Source organism: Augochlora pura, chromosome 10 (genome assembly GCF_028453695.1).
Source record: "Augochlora pura isolate Apur16 chromosome 10, APUR_v2.2.1, whole genome shotgun sequence".
Lineage (NCBI taxonomy): Eukaryota > Metazoa > Arthropoda > Insecta > Hymenoptera > Halictidae > Augochlora > Augochlora pura.
The window spans coordinates 30,061,794-30,087,897 of record NC_135781.1 but is presented as its reverse complement, the minus strand read 5'-3'; the positions used below and the strand labels follow the sequence as shown (position 1 = coordinate 30,087,897).

At 37.0% G+C, this 26,104-nt stretch overlaps 2 protein-coding genes across 8 annotated transcripts; one reads left to right on the top strand and one right to left on the bottom strand.

The window, feature by feature from the left end:
• Positions 1–1,837: 1,837 nt before the first annotated feature.
• On the top strand, positions 1,838–18,987 carry Dome (cytokine receptor domeless). The gene is made up of 13 exons (XM_078193134.1): positions 1,838–2,508; positions 4,905–5,481; positions 5,729–6,028; positions 6,410–6,724; positions 6,796–6,953; positions 7,027–7,198; positions 7,283–7,597; positions 7,692–7,843; positions 7,914–8,805; positions 8,882–9,028; positions 9,119–9,209; positions 9,283–9,352; positions 9,439–18,987. The coding sequence occupies exons 2-13, from the start codon at positions 4,920–4,922 to the stop codon at positions 10,852–10,854; spliced, it is 4,590 nt and encodes a 1,529-aa protein (XP_078049260.1). The 5' UTR covers positions 1,838–2,508; positions 4,905–4,919; the 3' UTR covers positions 10,855–18,987.
• Positions 18,988–20,294: 1,307 nt separating this feature from the next.
• LOC144476350 (adenosylhomocysteinase-like 1) lies at positions 20,295–26,104 on the bottom strand. Of its 7 annotated transcripts, XM_078193146.1 has the most exons (12): positions 25,949–26,098; positions 24,263–24,310; positions 24,147–24,203; positions 23,677–23,761; positions 23,309–23,502; positions 22,911–23,235; positions 22,689–22,839; positions 22,336–22,488; positions 22,096–22,261; positions 21,678–21,924; positions 21,351–21,471; positions 20,295–21,270 (listed from the first exon to the last, which is right to left on the bottom strand). In XM_078193146.1, the coding sequence occupies exons 1-12, from the start codon at positions 26,048–26,050 to the stop codon at positions 21,264–21,266; spliced, it is 1,656 nt and encodes a 551-aa protein (XP_078049272.1). In that variant the 5' UTR covers positions 26,051–26,098; the 3' UTR covers positions 20,295–21,263. The 7 variants fall into 7 exon arrangements, with proteins under 7 accessions (XP_078049272.1, XP_078049266.1, XP_078049267.1 ...); XM_078193140.1 differs by lacking the exon at positions 24,147–24,203; XM_078193141.1 differs by lacking the exon at positions 24,147–24,203 and having other exon boundaries at positions 23,309–23,490; positions 25,949–26,097.

The window sequence follows — 26,104 nt, the reverse complement described above, 5'->3', positions numbered from 1 at the left end:
ATCCTATAACATTGTTGTGGCCTTGATCATCGATTCATTCATTTTTCTTAGCACGAATATTATACAGATCTTATAGAATTTAATGAATTATCTTTTGACTGTTCTGTCTTAAAACGAGTGCAGCATTTGGAAAAAAGAAGAAGATATTGTCGATACTGTTTTGTTCTTAAGTATTTATTATAATTGTATGAAGTAAGTACGTCTAGCAATAATTAAATTAAGTGCTGATACAACCAAAGAAGCAGATGCACTTAGAGGTGCAGAGGATCAACGCGATGGTGAACTGCATTTACTGTTTACAAAAATTTCTTTTGAAATGTTTTCATTCTTACTACACTGCGGAAGTTTATGCAAATTTAACTTTTCGTGGATCAAAGAGACTGAAATTCCATAGAATTGTATTGTCTTCATAAAATGTTGTAATACATTATGAATAATATAAAACTCTATTAACTTCTATTAGAATCTCATTTCACATAGTTAGTAAATATTAAATAAGAAAATTATGCAATTCTTTCTAAATTTTTCGTATGTAATAAGTGCATAAAGTTCCGAAGTCTATTGATTAACCGGTAATGTCTGTAATAATAAGATCGGGCAAAAAGTTTTCTTGTCGAAACAACCTCTTCCTGTCTTTTTGCGACACTTAGGCACGTTAACTGTGTAAAAAGCTAATAAATCTATTTTTTTACTAGTAAGTTCATAACGACTAGGTCGAGAATGTTCGGTAAACGAATCAAATAAAACGAATTAAACTATATTTTTAAACCTAATTCATGTAAAGAAAAAAAAGTAAGAAAAAATCAGAGCATTTATGAGAGTGAAAATTGTCGCTGTTCATTGTTTGCTTACATAAGCAATTTTTCTGTCTATCGTATAAACGATAAGCAGCGGTAATTGCATTTATAGGCGGATTATACTTTTTCCTACATCGTAATTATTCTGTTTATTTTTTATAATTATATACGTATATATATATACACCATTTGTATATTATGTAGGATATTATAAATGAGTTCAAAATAATTGTAAATACATATACATACATATATATGTATAAATATTTATATATATATATATATATGTATCAATTTCTAAAAGTTATACAATATTATTATTGATAATAATAGGCTTCATAAATGAAGAAATAATTTTTCAATAGAAATGTAACAACAATTGTAATTTTAACATTAAACGAACTCCATGTCTTCTGTACTTATATTGCGATATTGTCTCTTGCCAAGATGCATCACGAACTGTTTAATATTGTATATGCACGTTATTTTCATCGATAATAACTTCGTTACAACTACACCAATAAATTTAAGAGAACGATATTGTTACAAATAAAAATTCTACCTTTAATTACAATTAAGCCCTGTTCAATAAATACTAATTGAAATTATGTAAATTATAATTTAAATAGCTAGCGCCATTACATACTTAATTACCGGTTGCCTCGTCTAAGGGGCCAACAAATTTTGTCACTTTTTCCTTGTAAGAGAATCAAACTAACAGAAAATTTAAAATCTGGTCTACATTATGCACGTTTTATGAAATATCTGTGTGTATTTATTACCTTTTTCATCACAAAATTTTCTTTCAAATATTGGGTTTTTCGGGAAAACCCAATATTTCAGGGAATCCCGAGAACTTCTTACATCGTGGTGTAAACTACGCTTTCATGATTTGAACCGAAGAAGAAACCATATATTCTAAATTTCACGATACTTAGGAAATCTTATGTTGAATTTAAATATACTTGATTTTTTCTTCAGTCGAAATAGTGGGATCACAAAAATGTCAAAGTCTGAAATCGAGTTTTCGGAGAATTTTAAAAATCCCGCCTTTTAAACAACATTGCGGTCAACAATGAAGCCTGCGCCTACATTTCCGAGAATGCGGCGCTTGACGTTTCGTCGTGACGTCAGCCAATGTCTTCAAGCTGCAACATTCGAAACGTGTTTATCCCATACAGTTTGTGATCACGATTCACCGTAACGATTGTAACAATCGTTCGAAAACATCCAAAAGACGGGAAAATAAGGGGAACCATGTGATGAGAATATTGGACCGCCTTGCGCTCGATCTCGAGATTCCCGAGGACCAGTCGCTGACATGTTGGCACCACTGTCGATTGATCGCACGTATTTTACCCAGAATGTGTATCGTATATATTTATTCGTGGGTCCCTCTGGGCGAATGTAAACAGAATTTTTCGCAAATATGAAGTGACACGGCCGATTTCTGCGGCTGCGACTCGCGATACGTGCCGTGGTTACGTGTTTGCTGCGGAAGATTCGACTCGGATAGTGGTCTGTGTGTCTGTTAGATATTTCGGAGCGCGTTACGGTGACCAAAGGATATACTCATCGGATAGAACGGGTCCGCGTTCGACCATCCCGAAGTGTTCGTTCAGTTTCGATGAAGTGAAGTGGCGACGAACGCGAAATCTTTGCTGGCACGATGCGAGAGAATCTGCAGGAACTCGTTGATCGTTCACTGACGGTGAGTGAGACATTCGGGGAATGATCCGATAATGGACGAACAACCGCTTTGGACTTTCCCACCGTCCTCGAGATATGTCGTTTCACCGTGAAGCAGAACCCACGATTTTCGGATCGAGAAACGTTTTGCGAGCAGATCGGACATCCGTCTATCATCGGGTTCGTGATCGAACACGGAAATTCGCATCGTTCGCTCGGGCCAGCCTCATTACGTGCATTGTTCGCGTGTATATTATATGGCGTGCGTGTGGCCGTGCGTGCTTCTGTGTACGTCAGAGAAGCATTCATGAGATCGCACACAGTCGCGGGTGCTGCCACACGGACACTATACAGGGTGTTCCACGATTAAACTGATAATTTCCGATGGCACAGAGGTTACTCTGAAACATGTATAAACAATGGATCGGTTTTGATTCGTTATCAGATATGGACCGCGATACTGTCATTAGCAATTTGCATCCGCTTTCATATTCAGTGAATATTGTCGATTCGAACGTAGAAACGTGATTTCTAACGTAACATGAAAATATCGGAATGTCATTATCAAATATTGGGTTGCTCTAAAAGTCCTTTTCATTTACGCGCAATGCGAATGTAAATTACTACTTTACCCAAGTGGTGCAATTGCACAAGTGAAAATTAGAGATCAATAAAACATCAATAAAAGGATGCTCCTGTTGTCTAACAGCTTTAAAAGGAAGGGACAATTTAATACAATTTGAGTAGTGGGCATTTTAATTAATGAAAGTACATTCTGTAATAATATTTTAACTATACTATGCAGTCGGTATGCATTGGAGACTTTGGTATAAAAATCGCCTACGTTTTAGTAAAATTATGCTCGTCAAAGTTTTACACATTTGCATACATTGCCGATTGTTTGGTCAATGAATCACGCGGCATTTAAGATTTGAATTTACTCGGTGTTTGTACGCAGATCTTCGATTCATTCCTATACTTAATAGTGAGTAATAATTAATCTGGTGGATCCTTTTATAAATGTATGAAATTTTATTTAGTCGATTAATGATTGGCAGCCGTTGTCAGTTTAATTACTGAGCACCCTGTATACACGCGACAAGACGGGATACGAGGTACGATCATCTACCACGGAGACGCGTTACGTCGTGGATACAGCGCAGCGTATGCTCGTAAATAAACGATCGTAACGTTCTCGACGCGATACGCGTCTCGAATATCTCCGGGAAATGTTTGCAGTTTTACAGAAACGGCCCTGTACCGCACAGTGCTAAATAATTTCTGCACGCCGCATGGCCGTGTGCATGCTCGTCCCGCATATGTATGTATATGTAGAATTCTCCCTCCTTTTTTAGATCTTTCTTTTTCCTTCTCCCTCTCCGCCCCCCTCTCTCTCTCTCTCTTTCTCTCTCTGTCTCGCTCTCTTTTTCTCGCTTCCTCTACGACCGTGATGACTGATTACGTTTTCGAGTTATCAATATTTTCCTCTTACTCCGATAATTAGACTTTTCTAGTAAATAACGACAACGATTGAGAAAATGCTTCCAAGCGCGCGTTGATAGCGCGATGCAGCATTTTATATCGTTCACATTTTTATTCTTCAGGTTCGAACCATTTTTTATTATTGATTTTTAAGCTATTGTTATATTTACTACTATCCTCGACAGAACGTATTTGGTTGATAAGAATCATTTGCAGGTTAAATATTTTTCTAAATACTTTTCATTTTAAAGTTATATTGAAAAAAGCTTAATAATATCACATAATAATCCTGATAGATCTCTTTAAATTATATTAATTTAGATAATTAGATAATTTGTTGATTTACGTACAATATTAATTTAATTATTATGTACAATATTGTTAACCATATTTTGCAAGAACTACATAAATGCTCCAAATTTTTCTAATGTTCCTATTAATTTTTCGCCGTTTGCAAATGTTTATGTAATGGATTTTAAGAACATTATTCACAGAAATATATTATTCGTTTTATTTTGATTTACCATCAATAGATATCTATTTCATAGTAAAAGATCAATTAATTAAGAAATTATTGGAAGCTATTTAAGAAATTGATGATTTTCTTCATAGTAAAAGATAAGTTAGTTAAGAAATTATTGGAAACTGATTGCATAAAAATAATGAAGTAAAATGTCATGACCTAAGATTTACCAATCGGAACTGTATTCTATCTCATTAGTATCTGACTTATCTTTATTATGCATAAGGATTGAGCTTCCTGATTCAGTCTCAGTTGAGCTCTGGCACTACACAGTCGTGTCTTCTGTCAAAGGCTCAAGTTTTCATTTTCTGAAACAGGCACATTGTTATTTACTGTGGCAAATGTTAATGCAGCCAATTTTTGACGAGTGAAATAATCTTTTAGTGATTAATACAACTTTGTAATTTTTTCAGTGATGGGAGCACAAGATGTCTTCAACCAAAGCAGATCCCAAAAGACCTGTGCAAGAAATGGTTCAATTATCACGGTCAGATACAGAAATCACATCGAAACATGATGTCTCTAGATCTTTGGATAGCCATAGAATGAGAGAGATACTGTGTTGTGGTTCTGAGCACTGTGAAAATATCAGTAATAAGCTCCCTGTGGAGAAGGACATTCTAAATAGGATAGAAAATGAATCGTGTGACACGGCTGAATATTCAACAAGCATTAACTATTCTACTAGAATATGTTTGCTTAACCATTGTACATCGAACAAAGATGTTAATCGTTTTACCTGTAATTGTGATATAATGTGTTGTCAAAAACAGAAACAAATCTCAAATAGTTATGTGTGTTCTAATACATACAATTCGTGGAGAACAAGGGCAGACAGAAATTTGCTGCTGCCTACTACCAAGAGAGTTGGTACACAGTGGAGAAATTGTTTTTGGAGAACATTTTTAATTCCTTTCATTGTATTATCATGTACATTATTATGTAGTGCAGATCAAAATGAGTGTGCACATGGCCTCAAAACACCAGGAAGTAAGTTTAAAATGGACTAAAACATTAATGATATGTTCCTTGAATAGTTCTACATTTAGCTGAGTTTATAAATAAAGCATGCACCTTTCTTCTCTTTTTGGAATTCTAGTGTAGAAGCAAAATGCTTGTATCTATATTTAATACTGTGGACGTACCGTGTATACTCACAGTGAAAGCTACTTAATAAATTATTTTGTCAGATGTATTGTAATAGCAATAACAAAATTATAAACTTATTTTTTTCAAGGAACTTGGCCTCAAGGTGATATTGTTCTCGAATATGGTCAATCGTTAAAAATACTTTGTATATTAAATAAAACGTTCGTGGACAGCTATTTGCCTGAAAGAAATGCTTCAGATCTCGTATTTTTTCGAAACAATAAGGAAATGGAACCACAGTTTATCACAATCGTTAATGAAACTACAATATCATTGGATGTAGAAAAACCTCCTCCTGCAGAGGATATGTACTATTGCAAGTTAAGGCCACAAAATGACTCTAACAAGAAAGCTGAAGCAGTTTGTTTAAATAAAGTTGTAGTGGGATGTAAGTATTGTGTCTCAGATAATACTGCTGTTTTAATGATTCCTGGTTTCAGTAAAAATGTCTCTGTTTATTACAGTTATGCTTGCAGTTTGAATTCCTCTCTAAATAGTGTCATTCATGTATATGCTTATCAGGATAGGTCAAAAGCCTGCATTCATTCGTTTTGTATCTTAGAACTCATTCTTGACTATCATTCAAGATAAGAATTTCTGCAGAGACCCTTTCACACAAAGAGAACCCTGTAGAAGCACCCATGTATTTTAATCTCCCCCCTTGCTAGTGCTTTGAATTTTTTTTGTGCAGTAAAAATGATAAGAATTTATTTCCAAAAGAGCATAGAAGTTTTCTCCACGAGTTTCTGATTATAATGTTCATCAACAGATAAACCTAAAGAACCGAAGAGCTTCTCTTGTGTGTCCCACAATTGGGAGAACATTACATGCACATGGGTGCCCGTCCAGAATAACGTTACAACGAGATTTACGCTTGTATTCAAACTACCAGGAAGAGCAGGGCGAAAATTGTATCCCTGTCCGCATGAACAACAACGACCGTTGCCACCGAATACATGTCTGTGGGACACAACAACGAATCCGATTTACCGCCAGCCATACGAATATTATATGTTCATTTTAAACGTGGAGAACGTGCTAGGAAATGCCAGTTTCACTTACAAATTTCATCATTATGCTCATGGTTCGCATCCTCTATCCTTAAACTTGCAAATGTATCGTCCTGATTATAACGATAATGGTAACTGTTTCCAGTTATTCCTGCAAAACCGGCCAATTTATCAGTGATTAATAAAACATCGGATAGCGTATTACTGCACTGGAGCGTGCCTTTTCCTATGCAGAACTTTCCACCTGGCTTACACCACAGAATAATGTACCAGAATCAATGGCATACTAAAGACACTTGGCAGGTGTGCATGCACACATTATTTTTTTTATGATTATACACTAACTGTAATTACACTAACTGTAATTGTCTTTCAGGTGATTAATATTACAAACGACATTCGCGCACCCAAGAGACATTATAATCTCTCCGGATTGGAGTACCCTAACGCCGGCTACGATGTACGGGTTTCCATGAAGAGTTCTGTCGCAACAGGGGAAGATAAATGGAGTGAGTTTAGCGTGGTTGCGTTCAGAACATCGCCAACAGGTAAGCAACTCGATTTTTGCCATTAGGTATTCTGCGGAGTATTTCGTGTCTTCTTTCTTTCTTTCTATGTACTTGATATTTTAGTACCTGGCCGTTCTCCAAAAACCGATATCGGGAGTTTCGAGGTAACGGCGGAGAGCAGGGACACCAGAGACGTGTATTTGTATTGGCAAACTATACCGGAGTACTTGAAGAACGGTGACAATTTTACATACAAGATCGAATACGTTGAAGAGAATGGAAAAAAGCTGGCGATTGTTCCCAGTGAAAGGACAGACACATATGTTAAATTCGAGGGGATTAATCTCAACAGTTATTACAGATTCGAGATTGTTTCGACAAATATTGTTGGAATGAACAAAGAGCGCGCTAGAATATTTGTTCCTAGTCAATATGAAAGTAAGGATATATATTTTCTTTGCAATTTAGAATTTTAATACAGATCCGTATCCTATTACCAGACAATTACAATTAATGTATGTATTTTACACAGTACCGCGTGGGCCTTTAGCGTTTACGAAAATAGCATTTCACGGTGGTCTGTATGAGCTGTCTTGGAAGCCACCTATTATGAACACCGAAGTCACAAATTATACAATTTTTTGGTGCGATAACGATAACCGCGATCGCCCTTATCAATGCAGCGTACGTAATCGTTAACAACTGCGGATATTTGGTAATTGAAATCTATTCATATCAAAACTGATAATTACAGGGTTATCTGGACTGGGTGCATGTGAGCAAGAACACGACGATCTACAATATGACTGTGCCGGATCCAAACAAGGTTTACCAGTTCGCGATCTCCGCGAATACCAATAAAGGAAGTAGCGGTATGATGTGGGCTTCGTGTACTGTGATGCATGACGACGGTGTTGGAAAAATGAAGTCCGTTTGGATAAATAAAATAGGCTCCGATTATATTCAAGTTGGGTGGAAGTTGGACTGTTCCGATCGCATTGGAATTGTAGAGGGATTTAACATATATTATTGCCCTATTGTATCGCCGTATAATTTGAACTGTAAAGGCCCGAAGCTTAATATGACTATTAAAGCGGATCCTCATACTATTCACGGTATGGTCACCAATTTAAAACCATACACAACCTACAGCCTATCCGTCGCCGTGCTAATCAAGAACAAAGAAGGAAAAACTAGCGATCCTTTGTACAACACAACACTGGAAGCCGCACCATCGACACCTCCGCAAGACGTCAAGGTTTTCAACGTGACCAATACGACCATGCTCATCACGTGGAAACCACCAGATGCCATGAACGGCGTCTTGAGATACTATGAAGTAAAATTTAACGGAGATGAACGAAAGGTTGAGGAAGCGAATCAGATAAAACTAGAGAACCTTAAAGTCCACACGAATTATAGCATCAGTGTGTTGGCATGCACCGTGGATTGCAGCCAGGCGTCACCGACTATCTACGAGGTGACGAAGATCGGTGTGCCTGGCAAGATAGACGTTCCCAACGTTAGATTCATAAATTCTAGCCAAGTGGCTGTTAAGTGGAACAAACCTGATAATAGCGCCGGTTATTTAGATTACTATCAAATATCTACGCGCGATGGTGGCATACAGAACAGTACCAAAACAGGTAACGACATAAAACAGAAAATATTTCGCTAGAAAAGTGTGTCCAATCTTTAACATAATTGATGCAATTATTACAGAGGCCCATTTACCAATCCCTGACTGCAAAACTGTGGGAAGAGAACAGTTATACGAGTTTCGCGTGAGGGCTGTTAACATTGCGTCCGATAATGAGCACCTGCCAGGAGAATGGTCTGATCCAGGCGATGGAAATTGTTACAGCGATGGTAAAATCATTCTGATATTCTTCCTCCTTTTGCATCGAAATTTAATAGAGTGTTAGAAATGTTATCAATTAACAAATTATTATGTTATAGGTCCGTCATTCAGTGTCTGGATTATGATATGGGTGATAGGAGCAGTTAGCATTATAGCGGTGCTTCTTTGTGTTGGACACGTGTCGAAGAGGTACATATATCTTTACCTATATAATTTATCAAAAGATCGTAGGCTTAATATAACTTTTATTAATTTATTATAGAATGTGGATGAAGTGTAAAGCCATGCAGGACGTCGGAGTTAAATTACCACCTGGACTAGCGCCCAACATGGTAATAACTATTACTGTACTTAAAAACTAAACTTTGCACATATATTGAAAAATGATCATAAAATGGTTTATTAATATTTATTGTAGAAACTCCTGCAGAAGGGAGGTGAACAGCACATTCGACAATCGTCAGCAGACTCAAGCGGCTGTTCTAGCGGTCAAGAATCCGTTACCTCTTCTCTTACATCTGATTCTCAGGTTTCAAGTGACAGTGGTACGGAGATAGATCCAATGCCAGTGTCGCCGAATAAGCTGATGGAAACGTTGCAGCCTTGGGAGTCCTCGAGTTTGCGACAGAGAAACGTTGGGGTAACAAGGCCTGGTTTCACCGCAGATGCAGCTCGTTGGGAACCATATGTAAAAGTGGCGAAATCAGGAGAACCGATAATCGGGGACTCTTTATCCTTAGCAAGATCAACACCGAATTTAACTGATAGCACCGGCTTCACAACGTCCCAGCATACATGGTCTTCGACCGGCTATATCAGCATGCCATCCTCCGAGGAGCTATCTAGCAATCCTAGTCCTGTGCCCAAAGAAACAACAACAGCAGGTGGCTACAGCGTGATTGGAGCAGCTCCAAAGCCAGTGACATCAAAATCCAAGGATGGCGGTGACTTAAAAGATACCACTGGGAAGACATTGATCCCAATTAAAGCAGAGGCCAAGCCCGCCAACGCCTACATAACTCTGGCATCCTTGGAGCAGAAACAGAAGGACAAGAAGCCCATAGATACCTTGAAGGACTTAGATGACTTGGCATTCACAGAGTCGAAAGCGAAACTGGAAACTTTGACGCCGTTCTCCACTCCTGAGAAGACGTCGAAACCATATGTTCAGACAGGCTTGATCGACTCGCTGAAGAAGCCATTCACTTTGAGCAGTATTGACAGTACAAGGAGCCCGACGATAACAGCTCCATTCGCATCAACATCTCTAACCGATGCGTGCACCAAACCATTTGTCTCCTCGTTTGCTAGTCCGACGTCCTTGCCGTCCACTATGGACTCCTCTTCAAAACCGTACGTGTCAGTGTCTTCTATTTCTGAGATGGCAAAGAAACCGAACTATCAGCCAAATGTTTCGGAAGCATCACCCAAAGCTGGCCCACCAGAATCATCGACGACTGATGGTTCGAAACCATACGTCTTGGCTAGCACCGTTTTCCAAAGACTACAGCCGCAACAAATTGGAAAACCGGAAGCAACGGAGCCCACTGAGGACAAAAACGAGGAGGACAACTCTGCTTACACACGTTATTGGCCCCCAGGTACACATCCGGTCGGCAAACTGGATGTTGACAAGACGATCATCACCAGCAAACCGAACACCGGTTACGTCACCATAGCGGAGAACCCAAAGTTGGAGCAGCATAGGACGTCCACCGTGTCGTCTCCATACGTGCAGCATGAGAGGTTCGAGAAGCCGCTTCCACCGACCGCCGCTGGACAGTCCGACGAGCAATACAGTAAAGTGACTGTTGTGCCAAGTACTATCCAATGAAGGGGCTGTTAGCTACCCGCGATCAGTGTAAACCGGTCGTCATTATACAGGACCTTCCGGACGAAGCGGATCGAGTTGGTGCAACACGACACCGCGTTTGTCGGTACTTGCCGAACCTGTCCTGTGTTTGGTTTTCTACGACTATAGTATTCTTAGATTGTCCGAGAAATTGTAAGGATCTTAGATGCCCCACGGTCATGGTGTTTCTGCACAGTGTCCGGGAAACATGATTGAAAGAAACTCGTTTCACAACACTATAGAGATGGAAAAGTGAAATCATGGTCTCGTTCGTGGAAGCATGTACAAAATGGGTTACTTTTGTATCATATTATCGTGCAATGTGACGGCGAGGATCACACTAGCGACGCCATAGCGTAAGATAGCCGTAAGATAAGTAAATTATGTGGCATACGCCTGTCATTACGGACAGACTATCGTTGATGGAACAATCGGATTACTTTGCTACCTAATCGTGTTAGCAATGTAATTTTTATCGAAGCTTTTAACCCTTGGAAGGGCGGTAGTTTGTTTTCCGAAGATGATATCGAAGATTTTGTTACGTGAGGATCACTTGAGATGAGTGGTTCTCTAGTAATATTATCTTCCGTTCAGCATACTGTTTAATCAGGAGGGTCCCTAGTTGTATTAAACTAAATGGCTAAACTATAGGGGGTTAATCGACTCTGTGTAAAAAAGAAAGCTGTTTCGATGTCGAATCATGCGTTTTTCGACAATAGGTTTTTCGAAATATTGTTCCCGTTCGAGCGTCATGTCAATATGCAGCAGGAGTATGCTTCGCCTTAGAGTGCATGATAGCAACATGCACATTAATCGTGGTTTTGATTCAAGGACCTCCGTGAATGTTTAGAGTTGCTGTTTAATAGAGGGTGATACCTCGAGAGAAGAAACTATTCGTAGTTCACTGTTTTCTCATAACTACCGGTTGCGAGTAATCGTTTACTGGAAGTTACCATGGGATTGGCGTAAACAATCACGAACAGAAGACAGCAGTGCACGAATACTTCTTTCTCTCGTTTGTACAGGGTGAGACACAACAATTCGGTCATCCAAATTTGTGTTGGAATTGAAGCTGCAAAATCGGGACCATTTTGATAGCATAAACGTCATTTGAGTATTATTTAAATGCCTCTTCATAATCTCGGTTTACAGTTCAGTAAACAGCGTAGAAAGTTCAACAATCTGGCTAATGACCTTTAAATGACCTTAATACGCAGAATGCATGTTAAAATATATTAGTTTAACCTTAAAAAATTTATATAATATATTATAATACATAATATGTATTATATAATATGGCAATATATAATATAATATATTTATATATTATTTGTACGCTGAGAAGACATCGATGTCCGTAAAATTCTTTAAAACTTAGAACGAACGAAAAGTTTCTTTATGCTATCATGATACTTTCTTTTATCTTCAGCTTCAACACGGATTTGGTTTCGTTTCGTTTCTCGTGACTCACCTTGCACACTTGTTGTATTTCGAGGAGCAATAAGGTTCTCGAATAGTCGTGATCGAGGAAAAAAAGAAACGAAAATTATACGCGATCACGAATTAATCGCTTTGGTCGTGAGTTTCAGTTTTCGCCGCGATCGACCAGCGACGAAAATTCAAATGAGCAGACCGCCGAGATAGATATATGTATATTTGTTTTTCTTTTTTTAGTTACATACGTGGAGCACACGCAAGGAATTCTTTAACGCTGCAATTGCATTTGTGCGCGCATATTGTTTATTTGTACATAACAACTAGATTGCGGATGTTTATGCAGATATAGAGAGATCTTTAATTCGTTGGAACTGCGATCGAACGGAAGCTCGTTTGCTCTGTTTTAGGGTACTGTCAGGTTCTGAATGGAACTCAAACCTCGTGCTAAGCTTTATTAAATGCGTTCACACTAGAACCACCGGAAGTTTACACGTGACTGGTTCGTATTGCCTTATTGAAAATAACGAGACTGCACTTGTTCAGATTTTTGCGAGATTTTTTACGTGTTCCGAACAAATAAAGTCTATTCGATGATTTTTTTTAGTAGAAGCAACGTTTAGCATTTTCGTAATAGTAAGATGGGATGTGTGAAGGGATTTCTGACCAATCCGGTGGTTCCAGTGCCGACCGAACTGTATTTTAGACAATCGTGTTACGCTATAAGTGCATAAAATCCGCAGTATAAACAATACAATTTTACAAATCGTTCCTGTAGTACCTTACTATCGCTAGCAACGATCGAAACAGAAAACTACGCAGTAAAAAGGAAACTATGGTAACGAGTACAGGGTCAAGGATAATAAGATAAGGAATGATTAATCAAATTGCAGGTTTGGGAGCAGTTAGATTTTTGCACATTTTCTACACGCGTATATGTAAATGTATCTAATCGTCTGTTGAAGATCGTCGAACGACTGCTGAACGTCGGAGATCAATAGAACTTCTTTATCGTTTCTGTTTTACGAGTACCCTTTGCTGACCGCGTTCTTTAATGTTCTTATATTTAATCGCTTTTAAAGCCCGACGATTTTCGGCGTTGGTCTTTTACGAATCGTTATTGGCCTGCGAATAATCATGCAATATTGATTAACTATTTTTATAGTTACTTCTTTTGGAATTGTTAAATTTAAAATCCTCCATTTTATTACGATCGATATCGTAGAAGTATTCCTACGAGAAATCATGAAATCAACTAATTTATCCATGCGTTGCTGTATCGGTTTATTACACGTTGAGCATTCTAAACTCATTTTTGTCACGAATACGTAATATCCGCAACGAAATCATCGTTTGCCAGCGAACAAATTCTATTTTAGTCGTGGCCATAGTTTTTTGTAGACACGATAGTTTAGTTTTAAGGTCAGAGAAATTGTTTGCACAGTTTGAGACTACTTTCAGCGGTCAGCAAGGATTAATCGATCGTGAGTCATCGAAACGTTCACGAAACGCTAGTACAACAGTCAGAGATGGCCCATTAATTACAGAAATTTTAAGGAATCGTGTAATGCCATTGAAACATTTATGTTGAAACAAAGCAAGATTATATATCTATATATACATATATATCTATATATATCTATTTGTATATATATTTGTATATATACATATGTATGCATAATATTTTAAGCTAGTCATTGACGGGGTACATAAGTTTTTACAGGTCTTTTTTCTCTCTTAAATAATTACAGTTTTTACCATCAATCATCGAAGAGTAATTGTTTTAGATATTTGAAGTATTGTTGCGATGTTGTTGGTTCATTGGTTGCCAGATTATATTATTCGATTCTGAATCACTGTAAGAAAATACAAACAGAATCGTGAGTATTGATCAACGGCAGTGTTAATCAATCTTTGCAGTCATTCTTTCGTGGAAAAGTTTTATACAGAGTCGAGTGAATCAGAGACCGGATAAGAAATTATTTGTCTCGCGTAGATCATTCGCGTGATATCTAGTATTAAATAATTCAATCGATCGCTAATCAAATTACTGTACCATACGGAAACGTTGCATCTATTGAATCTATTCGAACGAGTCCACAGCAGCTTTATTTCAATTTTAACTATTTATATTTAATCAAAAACATCTGTTACAGCATAAATCATTGTTCGATCGATGCGTTCGCCGTCGGCATTTATTTTACCGATTTCTGTAACTACGATCTTACGTTTTTAGAATAATCGAATGTACAAACAAGACTTTGTGGAAAATTGTTAAATATATTGATTCAATTCTCAAAGCTTCCGTGGGCTGATGTTCGAGTTAACTTTTTTTTTCCACTGTTCATACAACGCATCGGCTCCGTAGTCGATGTAACACCCTGTATACACATTGTACAAAAAAAGGCCTGAGAGGATTTGTAGCCGAGTTATTTTGCAAGTCCAAACAATTTCCGCCGACGATATCTTGTTAAAAGGGAAATTAAATTTGTTAACCAGGCGATGGTTTTATTAGCACGAGCAGCGTAACTCGATACGCGTAGAATTAGTGTGATAAACAAACCGCGCATGTTTGTGCGAACTGAAATTTTTGTAGGCAATCGGAGAATCGGTTACAATTATAATAACATTGAAATCATTCAAGTCTCCAAATTATTGCCTTCTAATTGGTAAAACATTTTTAAACGTGCCTGGAACTGTAATTCACGCCAACATGGACGTTGCTTCGCAACGAAACGCAAGAATTATTGGTCGGACGAGGAACAGAAGCTATCGATCGACGAATTCGACGAGTTAACTCGTCGCCCCCGGTTAATAGCTTAACGAACCTGTTGTTTGCACTTGCGAAATGATTGTGTAACAGGTTCCGCGGAAGAATTCGACGTTCGTGGAACCGTCTTTGGAGCGAGCTTACGTGTACTCGTATGTTAATATTGTTGTTACTAAGCGAGCTAGCCGCTAATATTTAACGAAGCGCGTGTGTAACATAAGGAATTGCTATTTAGTTTAAGGGTGAGAATTGTTAGCACCTTACCTTCGGAATCGTGTCGGTGGTATGTTCGTTTTAAATCCAATTCTAATTTTTCCCAGTAAACTCAGCAGTGCCATTAAGATCTTTGGTGGGGTCGTTTATAATCCCATAGCCTGGAAATACGTCTTTGGTGTTTCTAAAATTTGCAGTATCCCCTTTAAGCGAAGGGCTGATAGGAGCAGGAGTCACAGTAGTTTTTATCGTTGGTTCTAAATGTTTCTTTATGGTGCAACTGGTTTTACTGCTTTTAATTTTCCAGTCTACCTCGAAGCATCCTGGTATAGCATGGCAATAATGATAGACAGATGCCATGGGTCTAAGATAGCTTTTAGAACTGTCGTATATCTGACATCGTGATACCTTCTGTTAATTAACTACTCCGAACTACGTTTTGCGTCTCTACAGAGTTTATAAACTGTTTACATCATTTCTCTAATTCGTTCAACTAGGCTCCTTCTTTTGAGCATCTTTACATTTTTAAATTCTGTTTATATCTTTCGAAAATTAATTAAATCATGAGAACCTACACGACGGCCTAATAAATCGCTTTTCTGCGATAAAATCTTACGGTACAAAATCGTATTTTCTCCCTCAATTGAATTTGTCAATAGCTTTTTTTACTAGCGATAAATCAATTAATCGATGACCCAGGATGGCCAGTGATACAAAAAGCAATCAAAGTAGAAAATTCTGCAATCTCCGGGGTAAATATACGACAAAGGTTATTCGTTAAATGAAGCATACGATAGTAAAAGAATATCATGGATAATGTAAAAGAAAATTTTCGAGGCTTTAAATCTTAAACAACGATTCTACTTCGTCCATAAATCAGGTTGTCTTAAAACTGGTCGAATTAGCAAAAACCTTGAACAATGCCGATACTTGACGCCGGACTGCGTTATCCGCTGATAAGGTGTTAACTAAGACAAGTGAAAAGCTGTCGATGAAGTGTCTTCTGCGTGTTCCAAAAGTGTTTGACCTAAAATTTGCGGGGGGTGGGCACACGCAGAGTTGTTTTTAACCCTCGGACAACGGCGCTTGCATCTGTTTCTACCCAAGTTTTGCGAAAGCTTCTCTCGAAATACTCAGTTTCTAATAACAAACTTATGCCGATGATTATTTGCACAAGGTGTTTTCGATATTTACTCGTACAACGACTGGAAATTTATTCGCGCGAAGCTCCGTTTCCAAGGAAACCGACGCTGAGAATTTATGTGTTATCGAGGAGTGTTTAAAGTTAAGACAAAGTCCTAAGAAGAGAGACAAAAGCTGGTCCACGAGAGACAATCCGTGTTCCGAGGGTTGACGCGTGTGTGTGTGTGTGTGTGTGTGTGTATGAGAACTTTAGTATTGATAAACGAATGATTCGTCGATCCATCCGATACATTTTAAATTGGCCATACGACGAGAAAGGAGAAGAACGGAATATTGACACGTGTAAAGTCGTGTTGCAAACGAAACCGAAGCCACGAAAATCGCAAAATGCACGAACGCACGCAAGACTTTTCGCGAATATGCTCATTGTTGAGATAATCAAGGTATTTCTCACGGTAAAGGCTTACTAGATTGATCTAGAAAAAGTAATCAAGCGCATCTACTTTGTTAGGTTTTACATGTCTACATTGTAAATACAATACGTATATATATATGTATATATATGTATGCACGTATGCATATATGTATACTGTATGTATACGTATATATATACTATTATCTATTTTTGTTACATATTTATAAACAATGAAAAGAACTACTTTATTGCACACTAAATAAATATATATATATATATATATATATATATATATATATACATATATATGTATAAATATATATTATAGCGTAGGCTAAAGAAAAGTTTTAAAAGAAGGAATTGTGGTTTAAGCAATATATATATTATATAATATATTATATAATATATATATAAATATATAAATTTATATACATGTATAAGTAGATGATATATCGATGATACGTGGCACGTGTAACACATATTTCGATCATTACACATTTATCTTTACCGACTAATTTGCCTTACAGAGATTTGGGCGTATATAGAGCGCGTATATTCACCATTTCTTTTTCTTTTTTTTTTAAGTGTAATCAAACAACCTTTGTATAATTTAGCTGAATAGTAACTATAGCTCGTTAGGGATGTCTATAATAACGTTTACGTTCATTGATGCTACGGGAGCTCGGTGTTATCGATGATTATGAACGATCAAATCGAATGTACCGGATGCCAGTTTGAAATCGACGCGGAGAAGAAGATTCGAATCATTTTTATATATCGCGAAGACTAGTGCAATGAAGACTTGTGTAAATACCGATTGTTTTTTTTCTATCTCTCGTTTCTCCATCTTTTTCTCTCTCTCTCTTTAACGTGTAATATACTCGTGTTGAATCCTATTCTATCTGCTGGGCTCCCCCGTTGTAGAATTTCGTTTTCTCTTCTCTATATGTATTCCGAGTGCAGTGAATTGTTGACACCGATTTCTAGATTTCGATTGAAGATACTTGTTGTTGACTTGGTAGTGACAGAACAAACATGTTCCACACACAGAGACTTTGTGCCCTTTACGTGTTTTATTACGCGTCTGTTTATTTCTGCGGAAGATCGTCGATCAGAAGAAAAAAGAAACGTTTTTTTAACATCGATAGAGAGAAATGAGCGGTCGCGGGAACGGGGAAAGTGTTATTTGAATTTTTGTCGATCGCGGAATAGATTTTCAGTTGTCTCGTTTCTCTTTTTATTTTTTGTTTGCAGAAATGTACGGACACTAACATTGATCGTGGAATACTGTGACCATAAATCTATTCTTTTTTTGTTTAGTCATTGAAAATACAAATGGACTGTACAGTATGTATGACTAACTCAAGGCAGTCGTTTCCGGATGAAACGAGTTTTAAGAGAGAAAAATCAATCTGATAACAGTATTCCAGGGTTGATAACCTGTTTTCTTCATGATTAACTAATCTGCGCCGAGCTAACTCTATGCTAATTCTAATGAGATCTTGTACAGAGTATTGTAAAATATATTTTTACTACATTTTTTTTTGGTTTTATTATTTATTTCTTCATATACACGGAATTGTGTTTAAGTTCGTCTCTGTAGACCGTCGCTGGTACGCCATTATGTATGCCATGCCGTCGAGCCTTGCCATTTTACGTCGGTTCTTTATCTATCTCTCACTTTCTCATATCTTACAAACAATCCCAAAGTCGTTTTGTTTTCAATACTCATACACGGATCGTGGATGCAAACGAACGGATGCAAGAACTCTTTGTAACAACTCTTTATCTTGAGTATCGACGCTGTCGATAAGCGCTTTATAATAATTATGCTGAAATATATAACATTTATATCGACGTCATGCGTTTCACTTATTTTTCTTTTCTTTTTTTCTGTTCAACCCTTAGAGAATAGCCTGGGTTCATCTAAATTCGTATTTATCATTGTTTTTAGATATATTTTCCAACATGCTTATCTGATGAGACTAGAAACCCTTAATTAAACTTGATAAAGATAAATTATAACGTAGCTTAACTAAAAGTAAAATGAACCCGGGCATTATTATCTGAGGGTCAATTGTACAACGCGCTCCTACTAGAGTTCCGGTTTATTCGTTCAAGCCGATAATTGGTATTGTGACAGTTAGTTTGAAGAAAAAGATATTTTGATAATCTTAGTTTTGAAATTAAACAGTTTTTGAAACAAACGGAAAAATGGATAGCAACCGGTACTCCAGTCCTGCGATCTTATCCATTCCTGTTCTGTCTACGATTTAAACACTCTAATTTACAAAAATACTACATCTGAACAAAAATTGCTCCTATTGTTCTCACTGTATAGGACTCGATAACGTAGTTATCCTGTACTTAAACAGAGAAGAGATATTTTATTTCTATCATCAATTCCTTTTCTTAAAATCAATGGAAACAAAACTCCAACTAGAAATTTATTATTAAATTTGCACAATGCATTTATACCGTCGTAACATGGTGTCGTTACACTTTCATAATAAAGTTTACATATCTCTTTACTGTTTTAAGCAATTTGGTTACTGTTTAAGATTCCAAGAGAATCCTTCTTTGCCTTGGATCAAAAACTAGTCGCTGAATCGACGTCTGCGAGATCTCCTTCCTTCCCTCTACCTTATCTGTACGTATTGCTTCATACAATCGTTAAACTACTATGTTACAATTCACACAGGTGTATACGCAGATGGTTCCTATTTGGTTTTCCAAGAGTGCAAACATATCACCAAAGTATACTTGTGTTCATGCGTTATTCTTTCATTCAATTCGCATTGTAATTCCATTCATTGAACCATACGTCGTTGGTTCACATTACTAGACTGCAGATCTTTACGTACTGGCAGCTTATAAAGATCTTCGAATAGAGTAAAGTAGAATTTTTATAGTCATTGCTGCCGTTTTTTCCCTTTCAAATTGCCGAAACTATTAGTGTGACAAATGAAATACTATTTTTCTTCGAATATCATGGACATACACATTGCCTATAAAAATAGAAATTTGTATAAACGTCCGCAGTCTAGTCGTTACCATATTTAGAATGGTCAATTCCATCGCTTCGAGGTTGCTTAGAATTCGATGAACATCTGTTCTACTTGGAACGACGGGTTTAGGCCTTTTATAGGAACACTGACTTGTCCTACTCTGAAATAGCATCAAGGTAGAATCAATTTTTCTATTCGTGGAACCGAATTACATTGGTAATTGTTAGTACCAGATTCACGGGAGGTAGGAATTTTATAAATATATATGTACATATATAAAACTCTACCTATAAAGCATGATGTATTCAATCGGTGAAAAATTTGTTCTCGTTAAGGCGCAACTATAATTGATTCGATTTTATAAATATATCACAAAGAATAAAAAATACTTCTGGTCGATACGAGGTATAGGACGCATAAATCAATAATGTAAACGTAATTGTGTTCAAGGCATCATAGATGTTTATTTCTCTTCTATGTGTGATCGTCGATATCTTTTTTTTTTATTGGAACAATGGTGTACGACCAATTATAAAAGGGTCAATCCGAGACGTTTCTCACCCGTAATTAATAGTTTTTCTTAAATAAGTATGTACACAATTGAAACATCGGTTTTTAATTCTACGCGATTTTCTTTGACTCTCAGAGAAGACGCTAAATACATAGATATAAATAATTACTGCTGTAATGGACAAATTGAGAACAATGATTGGATGTAATTGTCGCGAAGAGACACCAGCTCGTTAGGGGGACGAGTGTTGCGTGTTTTTCACTGGATCGTCTTACGATCAATTCTCTACGTATATGTACATGTCTCAGTGGATATTGGAAGGATTATTGTTCTCATTAATTAACCGTTTCATGAAAATAGTATCTAGCGCGTATCTCAATAACGGCAATGACAGTTTCTAATTTCGTAACCTATGGCATTAAAAATGTTTCACGTGTACGGATCTTCGTGTAATCATATGTTCATTCCTCTCTTTTTTGTTCAACTTTTTTCTGTCAGAAAAGTATGATCGGCGTTTGGCAAAACTTCCATTTTCGATTCGACTGAACAACTGCACATTTGACTCTATGCTTGCACAGTTCATAAATTAATCCACTATACAGGTGTGAAAGTTAATTCGATACATAGACTGGCTTATGTAACTTCTAGTTATTGATTATTGCAACCAGTGCTGATGCGGCATTTTCTGTTCGGAACACACTGAAATAATACTCTTCTACCTCAATGGTACAGCTTATTAATACGATAAAGGGAACGGGAAACCTTGTTCGAAGAAATTTCTATTGATTCGAACAAACATAGTCAATAGAAGGTAATCCATCGAAACGAGGCAGCTGTCATAATACTTTTAAACATAATTATCGAATGCCGCGTGAGCTGTTGTCATTCGTTCGCAGTTTAATAGCTGAAATGTAAAAATAATTGATATTTCATTATTATGAACATTAGTTAAATGTCTGGATCCACTTATAGGATTATACGAACCGGTAATAGTTAGGCTTAAAAGGTCCAGCCTTATTAAGTCCCATGTATTTGGCTTGCTCGTCTGACAATTCCGTTAAGTGTGCATCAAACGTTGGTAAATGTAAGGATGCCACGTATTCGTCTATCAAATAGAATCAAATAGAATCTTATAATTGTTTAACTTAAGACTGCAATGGCACTTGTTTACTGAATACTAACGATAGTTACTAAATAACAACTCTTTCTTAACTACTTTAAAACAATTGAAGATGCAAAACTTTTATAAAGTTCCCAGAACGTGCCTCTGCAGAATTAATGTACAAAAATACATTATTACAGTTCGCTTACCCATCTTTTTGGGAAGTAGATAGACGTCACTTTTGTATCGTCCCGGAGGCGCATTGAACAATTCAATAAGCGCTAAAGCTTGAGTAGCAGCTGTAATTGATACAACAAATGAGGGAATACTGGAACAAGACAAGTTGACTAAACGGCCTTCCGCTAATAACACGATGCGCTTTCCGTCTGGCCAGATAACATGATCCACTTGAGACCTTACTTTTTCCCAAGTTAAATCGGGCGTGCGTAAACTGTTCTGTTAAGCACATATTAAACGAGTCTTAATGTTTTACCAAAATATTGCATTTTTTTTTTGTTCTGAAATGTAAGAAACACGAGTTTTTTCTCCCTAAATAGTCTAATCGAAGGACTAGTTCGAAAGTTCTTACGAAAAGAGTGATGGTACATTGTTAAAACTTAAACGTACGATATCTATCTCCGTATTGCTGTGACCCATATTGCACACTACACATCCGTTCTTCATCTTGTCCATATGCTCGCGCGTTACTACATTCTTATTACCTGTTGCTGTGATCACAATATCCACGTTTCTGATCACTTCGTTCAGTTTCATCACTCTGAACCCGTCCATGCTACAAAATAACGAAACAAAAATATCTATGAACGAGATCGTTGAAAAATTCGAATTTTCCGAAAAATAAATTACCTAGCTTGCAAAGCACAGATCGGATCGATTTCAGTTATATAAACAATACATCCTAAACCCTTCAGAGCCTGGCAACAACCTTTACCAACTTCGCCGTAGCCACAAATTACAACTTGCTTTCCACCAAACATGATATCTGTGGATCTTTTTAAACTAAAGCAGGATAAATTAAAATAATTAACAATATATCATTAGCCTCGCATTTTGCTAACATTGTAGCTAACTCCGTTGAGCGAACAAATATGATGATGCAGAACTGCGAGTTATTTGATCTCTTAGCAACGCTAACTGCAATGTCAGCGAACTGCTAATACAATTTTCCAAGGGACTTCGACTATTTCTAATTAATTTACCTATCGATAATACTTTCGCGACAACTATAAAGATTGTCGAACTTGGTCTTCGTCACGCTGTCATTTACGTTCATGGCAGGAACGGATAATTTGCCTGCTTTCGACAGTTGGTATAATCTATGTACACCCGTTACACTCTCCTCAACAATTCCTGCAAATTGATATTATTATTACCATGTTCTTTCCTATTATGCCATATAAAGACTTGAACAATGAGGAGACCTTGAATCATTTTAAACATCGCGTTATATTTTTTGAGCATTAAATGAGTCGCGTCACCGCCGTCATCCAATATCATATTCGGTTGCCAATTCTCTGCTGCTACACATTTGTCGATGCACCACCAGAAATCCTCTTCTGTTTCGCCACGCCAGGCAAAAATTGGATAACCAGCGTGTGCAAGTGCAGCAGCTACTTCGTTTTGTGTGGAATAAATATTGCAAGCAGCCCATCTAACTTGTGCTCCCAAATGTACTAATGTTTCAATGAGGACTGCGGTTTGAGCATTGATATGAGTGCATCCTACGATTTTCGCGTTTTTCAGTGGCTAAAAAATATTTCAGAAATTTTGATTTTTAAAATTTTTACACTCTTCAAAATTTATATTAATAAATGAATACCTTATCCTCTGCCGCACGTTTGCGGAGCGCCATTATTCCCGGCATCTCCTGCTCTGCTATTTCTATTTCTCTACGACCGAATGCGTGCTGATTAATATTGCGCACGCAAAAGTCAGTGAAACCCTTTTCCGTTTTCTGATTTTTTTCACGTGGCGAAACATCGTCCTCGTCTGATGAGCTTCCTGTATAAGACGCTAGAGTAAAACAGTGTTAAGAAAACGAACAGAATTAGTACCACAACATACAGTGCATGCAGCAGGCTTAATGAGTGTGCTTATTAAGTTACGATCGTTCAGCTTACGACAGAAACACATTTAATTACATTGACAATATTTAACAGATCAAAAGCGGTATAAATCTGTTCATACCAGAACTGTAACTGTCTGTGCTACTGGCTGATAATGAGCGGCTACGATAACGACTGGATTTCTTCAAGGCTCCAGACTTGGAATCCTAAACATTTAAAAGATTGAATTAATCGAGAGATCATTTATATCCTTTGTCTTGAGAAGGGCTGCGATGAATTGAAATGGACTACAAACAGAAGAGTGCAAATGAAGCTATATTATTTGGTTTAATGGACACAGATTAATATAGACGACATGTAATAATATTCTCTGCCCCATGTCATGTAATCAAGAGTAACTCAAATGCACATTGTACATACAACTAAGCAAAGGTAAATTATTTTTACTGGTAGTGCTGCTCCAAATTACAAGGACAGATTGGTGCATGGAACTCATGATATAAACTCTATTTGAGTAAAAAAAATCGTCTGATTATTATCCTGTGTTATTTGACGGGGGAGGCAAGAATGATAAAACTCACTGGCACATACCACACTTATGTAGTCATGGGGAATTAAAGCAGCCCTGAGGAAATTGCAAGGATTGCTCTATGGAAAAGGAGTACAAGTTTACTTTGTGTTTTCTTACACATATATTTCTTACTTACTAATTTTTTTCTCGCGGCTTGAAAGGCATTATTTGATGCCTCTAGGCTCTGAAATCACAATAATCACCATTATATGATTCAAATTGCATCAGATTTTTCATAGTACAGTCCGTAGTTTGGTACAAAGCTCCCAAAGGTATTACTTGTATATAAAACTTGAAGTATCAAATATGCAAGTTTTATGTACGCAGAAGTATTCCCTTTATATATTTTTTTGCTTTTTTGGTTTATTTACTCCTCTGTTTTATGATGCTCGAAACATTGGTTCAGTAGTGCTAATCGTGCCACGCCTATAGTGTATTTAGGCTTGTAATGAGCGATGCATGAGTGATTGGTACCGAACCTACGGACTACTGTGAGAATAATGCTCTATATGTAAAATAATATAAGCGCCTTGAAGGCAGGCAACATGTGTAATAGCATGCAAGTCACCTTTCAACTTTTGCATTATCAGGAATTGAAGCTATATGCTATGCTTTTAATAGAAAACATTTTTTAAGGATTGTACAATCCTTTGTTGTAATATGGTTGGCGTGCTGGACAAAAATATTAGTTAAAAATTGTTACAATTATTGTAGAAGGAGGGATACAAAGAAAACACAAATTGTTTAACAAAATAAAACGTTAACATTAATAAAATCGTATTATAGAACTAAAGATTAAATGTTTAATCTCTTTGCAGATTAATAATTAAAATACTGTCAGTTATTGCTTAACCAGGTTCTGAGAAGTGACTTCGTGACATAGAGGACAAAGTACTTAAAATATCTGCAACTTCAAAAGATGTAATGTTCTTGACAGACAAATGAATTGTCTCTCAGCTCCTTACCAATTACCATAACATTACTACCACATTGCATAAGTTTTTTAAATTACCAATTGCTATATACGTCATAGACAGATGCACATTTGCAACATACATTGTTATACAAACACTTGCTTACAAATTATACTTCTTTTTTTTTACATATAATAATACTATCATTTTTCATTTCATAATCATTTAAATGTCAAATGTAATAAATACAAGGCACGTGTAACTCATAACAAGACAGCTTATCTTTATGCAAATTTTATCATCTCTCGTTAAGCCTGTTTATTTTTTCTGCTTTTCAAACTAGCATTACATTTAAATACCTAAGGTCTATAAGTCACTTATAATAAACGATTACCGAACATTATACACAGCCTTGCTCCATAATGTGTTTTTAATACCTCATAACAAGTGAAGGAAATTACTTGTTTGGCAATAAATGGAAGGTATACATCAGACTGTACATCAATTACTACCATGTGTAGTGTTACATAACAGAAACATGTGGTCACAAGACCCAAAAAGGGTTGGGTCGAAACGCAATAAGAAAAACAAAACACAGGTACGAAAGAAGATAGATAAAGGTAAATGGAAGATGGTGTACAGTGTTTTGAACGGAACAAACGTAAAGGAGGGTAAGGCAAACGAATCTTCCTCCTTTTGCGACTCGTTCGTTCAACGAACGAAGACCATTAATTGAAAGTCTCAATTCTATTTGAGCATGTGAGCAATTTAATTAGCGCAAGAACCGCAATTGGCGGTAACTATGATACCAGTAATAGTACACTGTCAAGTTTTCGCGCGCGTCGGCTATTCAAGTTAAGAAAAAAGTGGCCCGTTCGAATCTCCAGTGATAGCGTTCTTTAATTTACCTTTGTATTCGACGCTGGATCGGTGACAGGTCCATCGATGACTGTATTTCTGACCGCTTTTCCTGACGACGAACTGTTCACAACATCTCCGTTGTCAGCCATTTTCGATTCCAAGTCAGAATAGTTCGGCCACTTCGAATACAGGTGGTGTTTTTA

Bases quoted from the DNA above. Each gene is read 5' to 3' on its own strand.
- Dome (XM_078193134.1), top strand. From the start codon at position 4,920: ATGTCTTCAACCAAAGCAGATCCCAAAAGACCTGTGCAAGAAATGGTT. The intron at 6,029-6,409 runs GTAAGTATTGTG...GTTCATCAACAG, and splicing joins AAATAAAGTTGTAGTGGGAT to ATAAACCTAAAGAACCGAAG. The intron at 6,954-7,026 runs GTGTGCATGCAC...ATTGTCTTTCAG, and splicing joins ATACTAAAGACACTTGGCAG to GTGATTAATATTACAAACGA.
- LOC144476350 (XM_078193146.1), bottom strand. From the start codon at position 26,050: ATGGCTGACAACGGAGATGTTGTGAACAGTTCGTCGTCAGGAAAAGCG. The intron at 24,311-25,948 runs GTAAATTAAAGA...TTGTGATTTCAG, and splicing joins ATCCAGCGTCGAATACAAAG to AGCCTAGAGGCATCAAATAA. The intron at 21,925-22,095 runs GTACGTTTAAGT...TGTGCTTAACAG, and splicing joins GCAATACGGAGATAGATATC to AACAGTTTACGCACGCCCGA.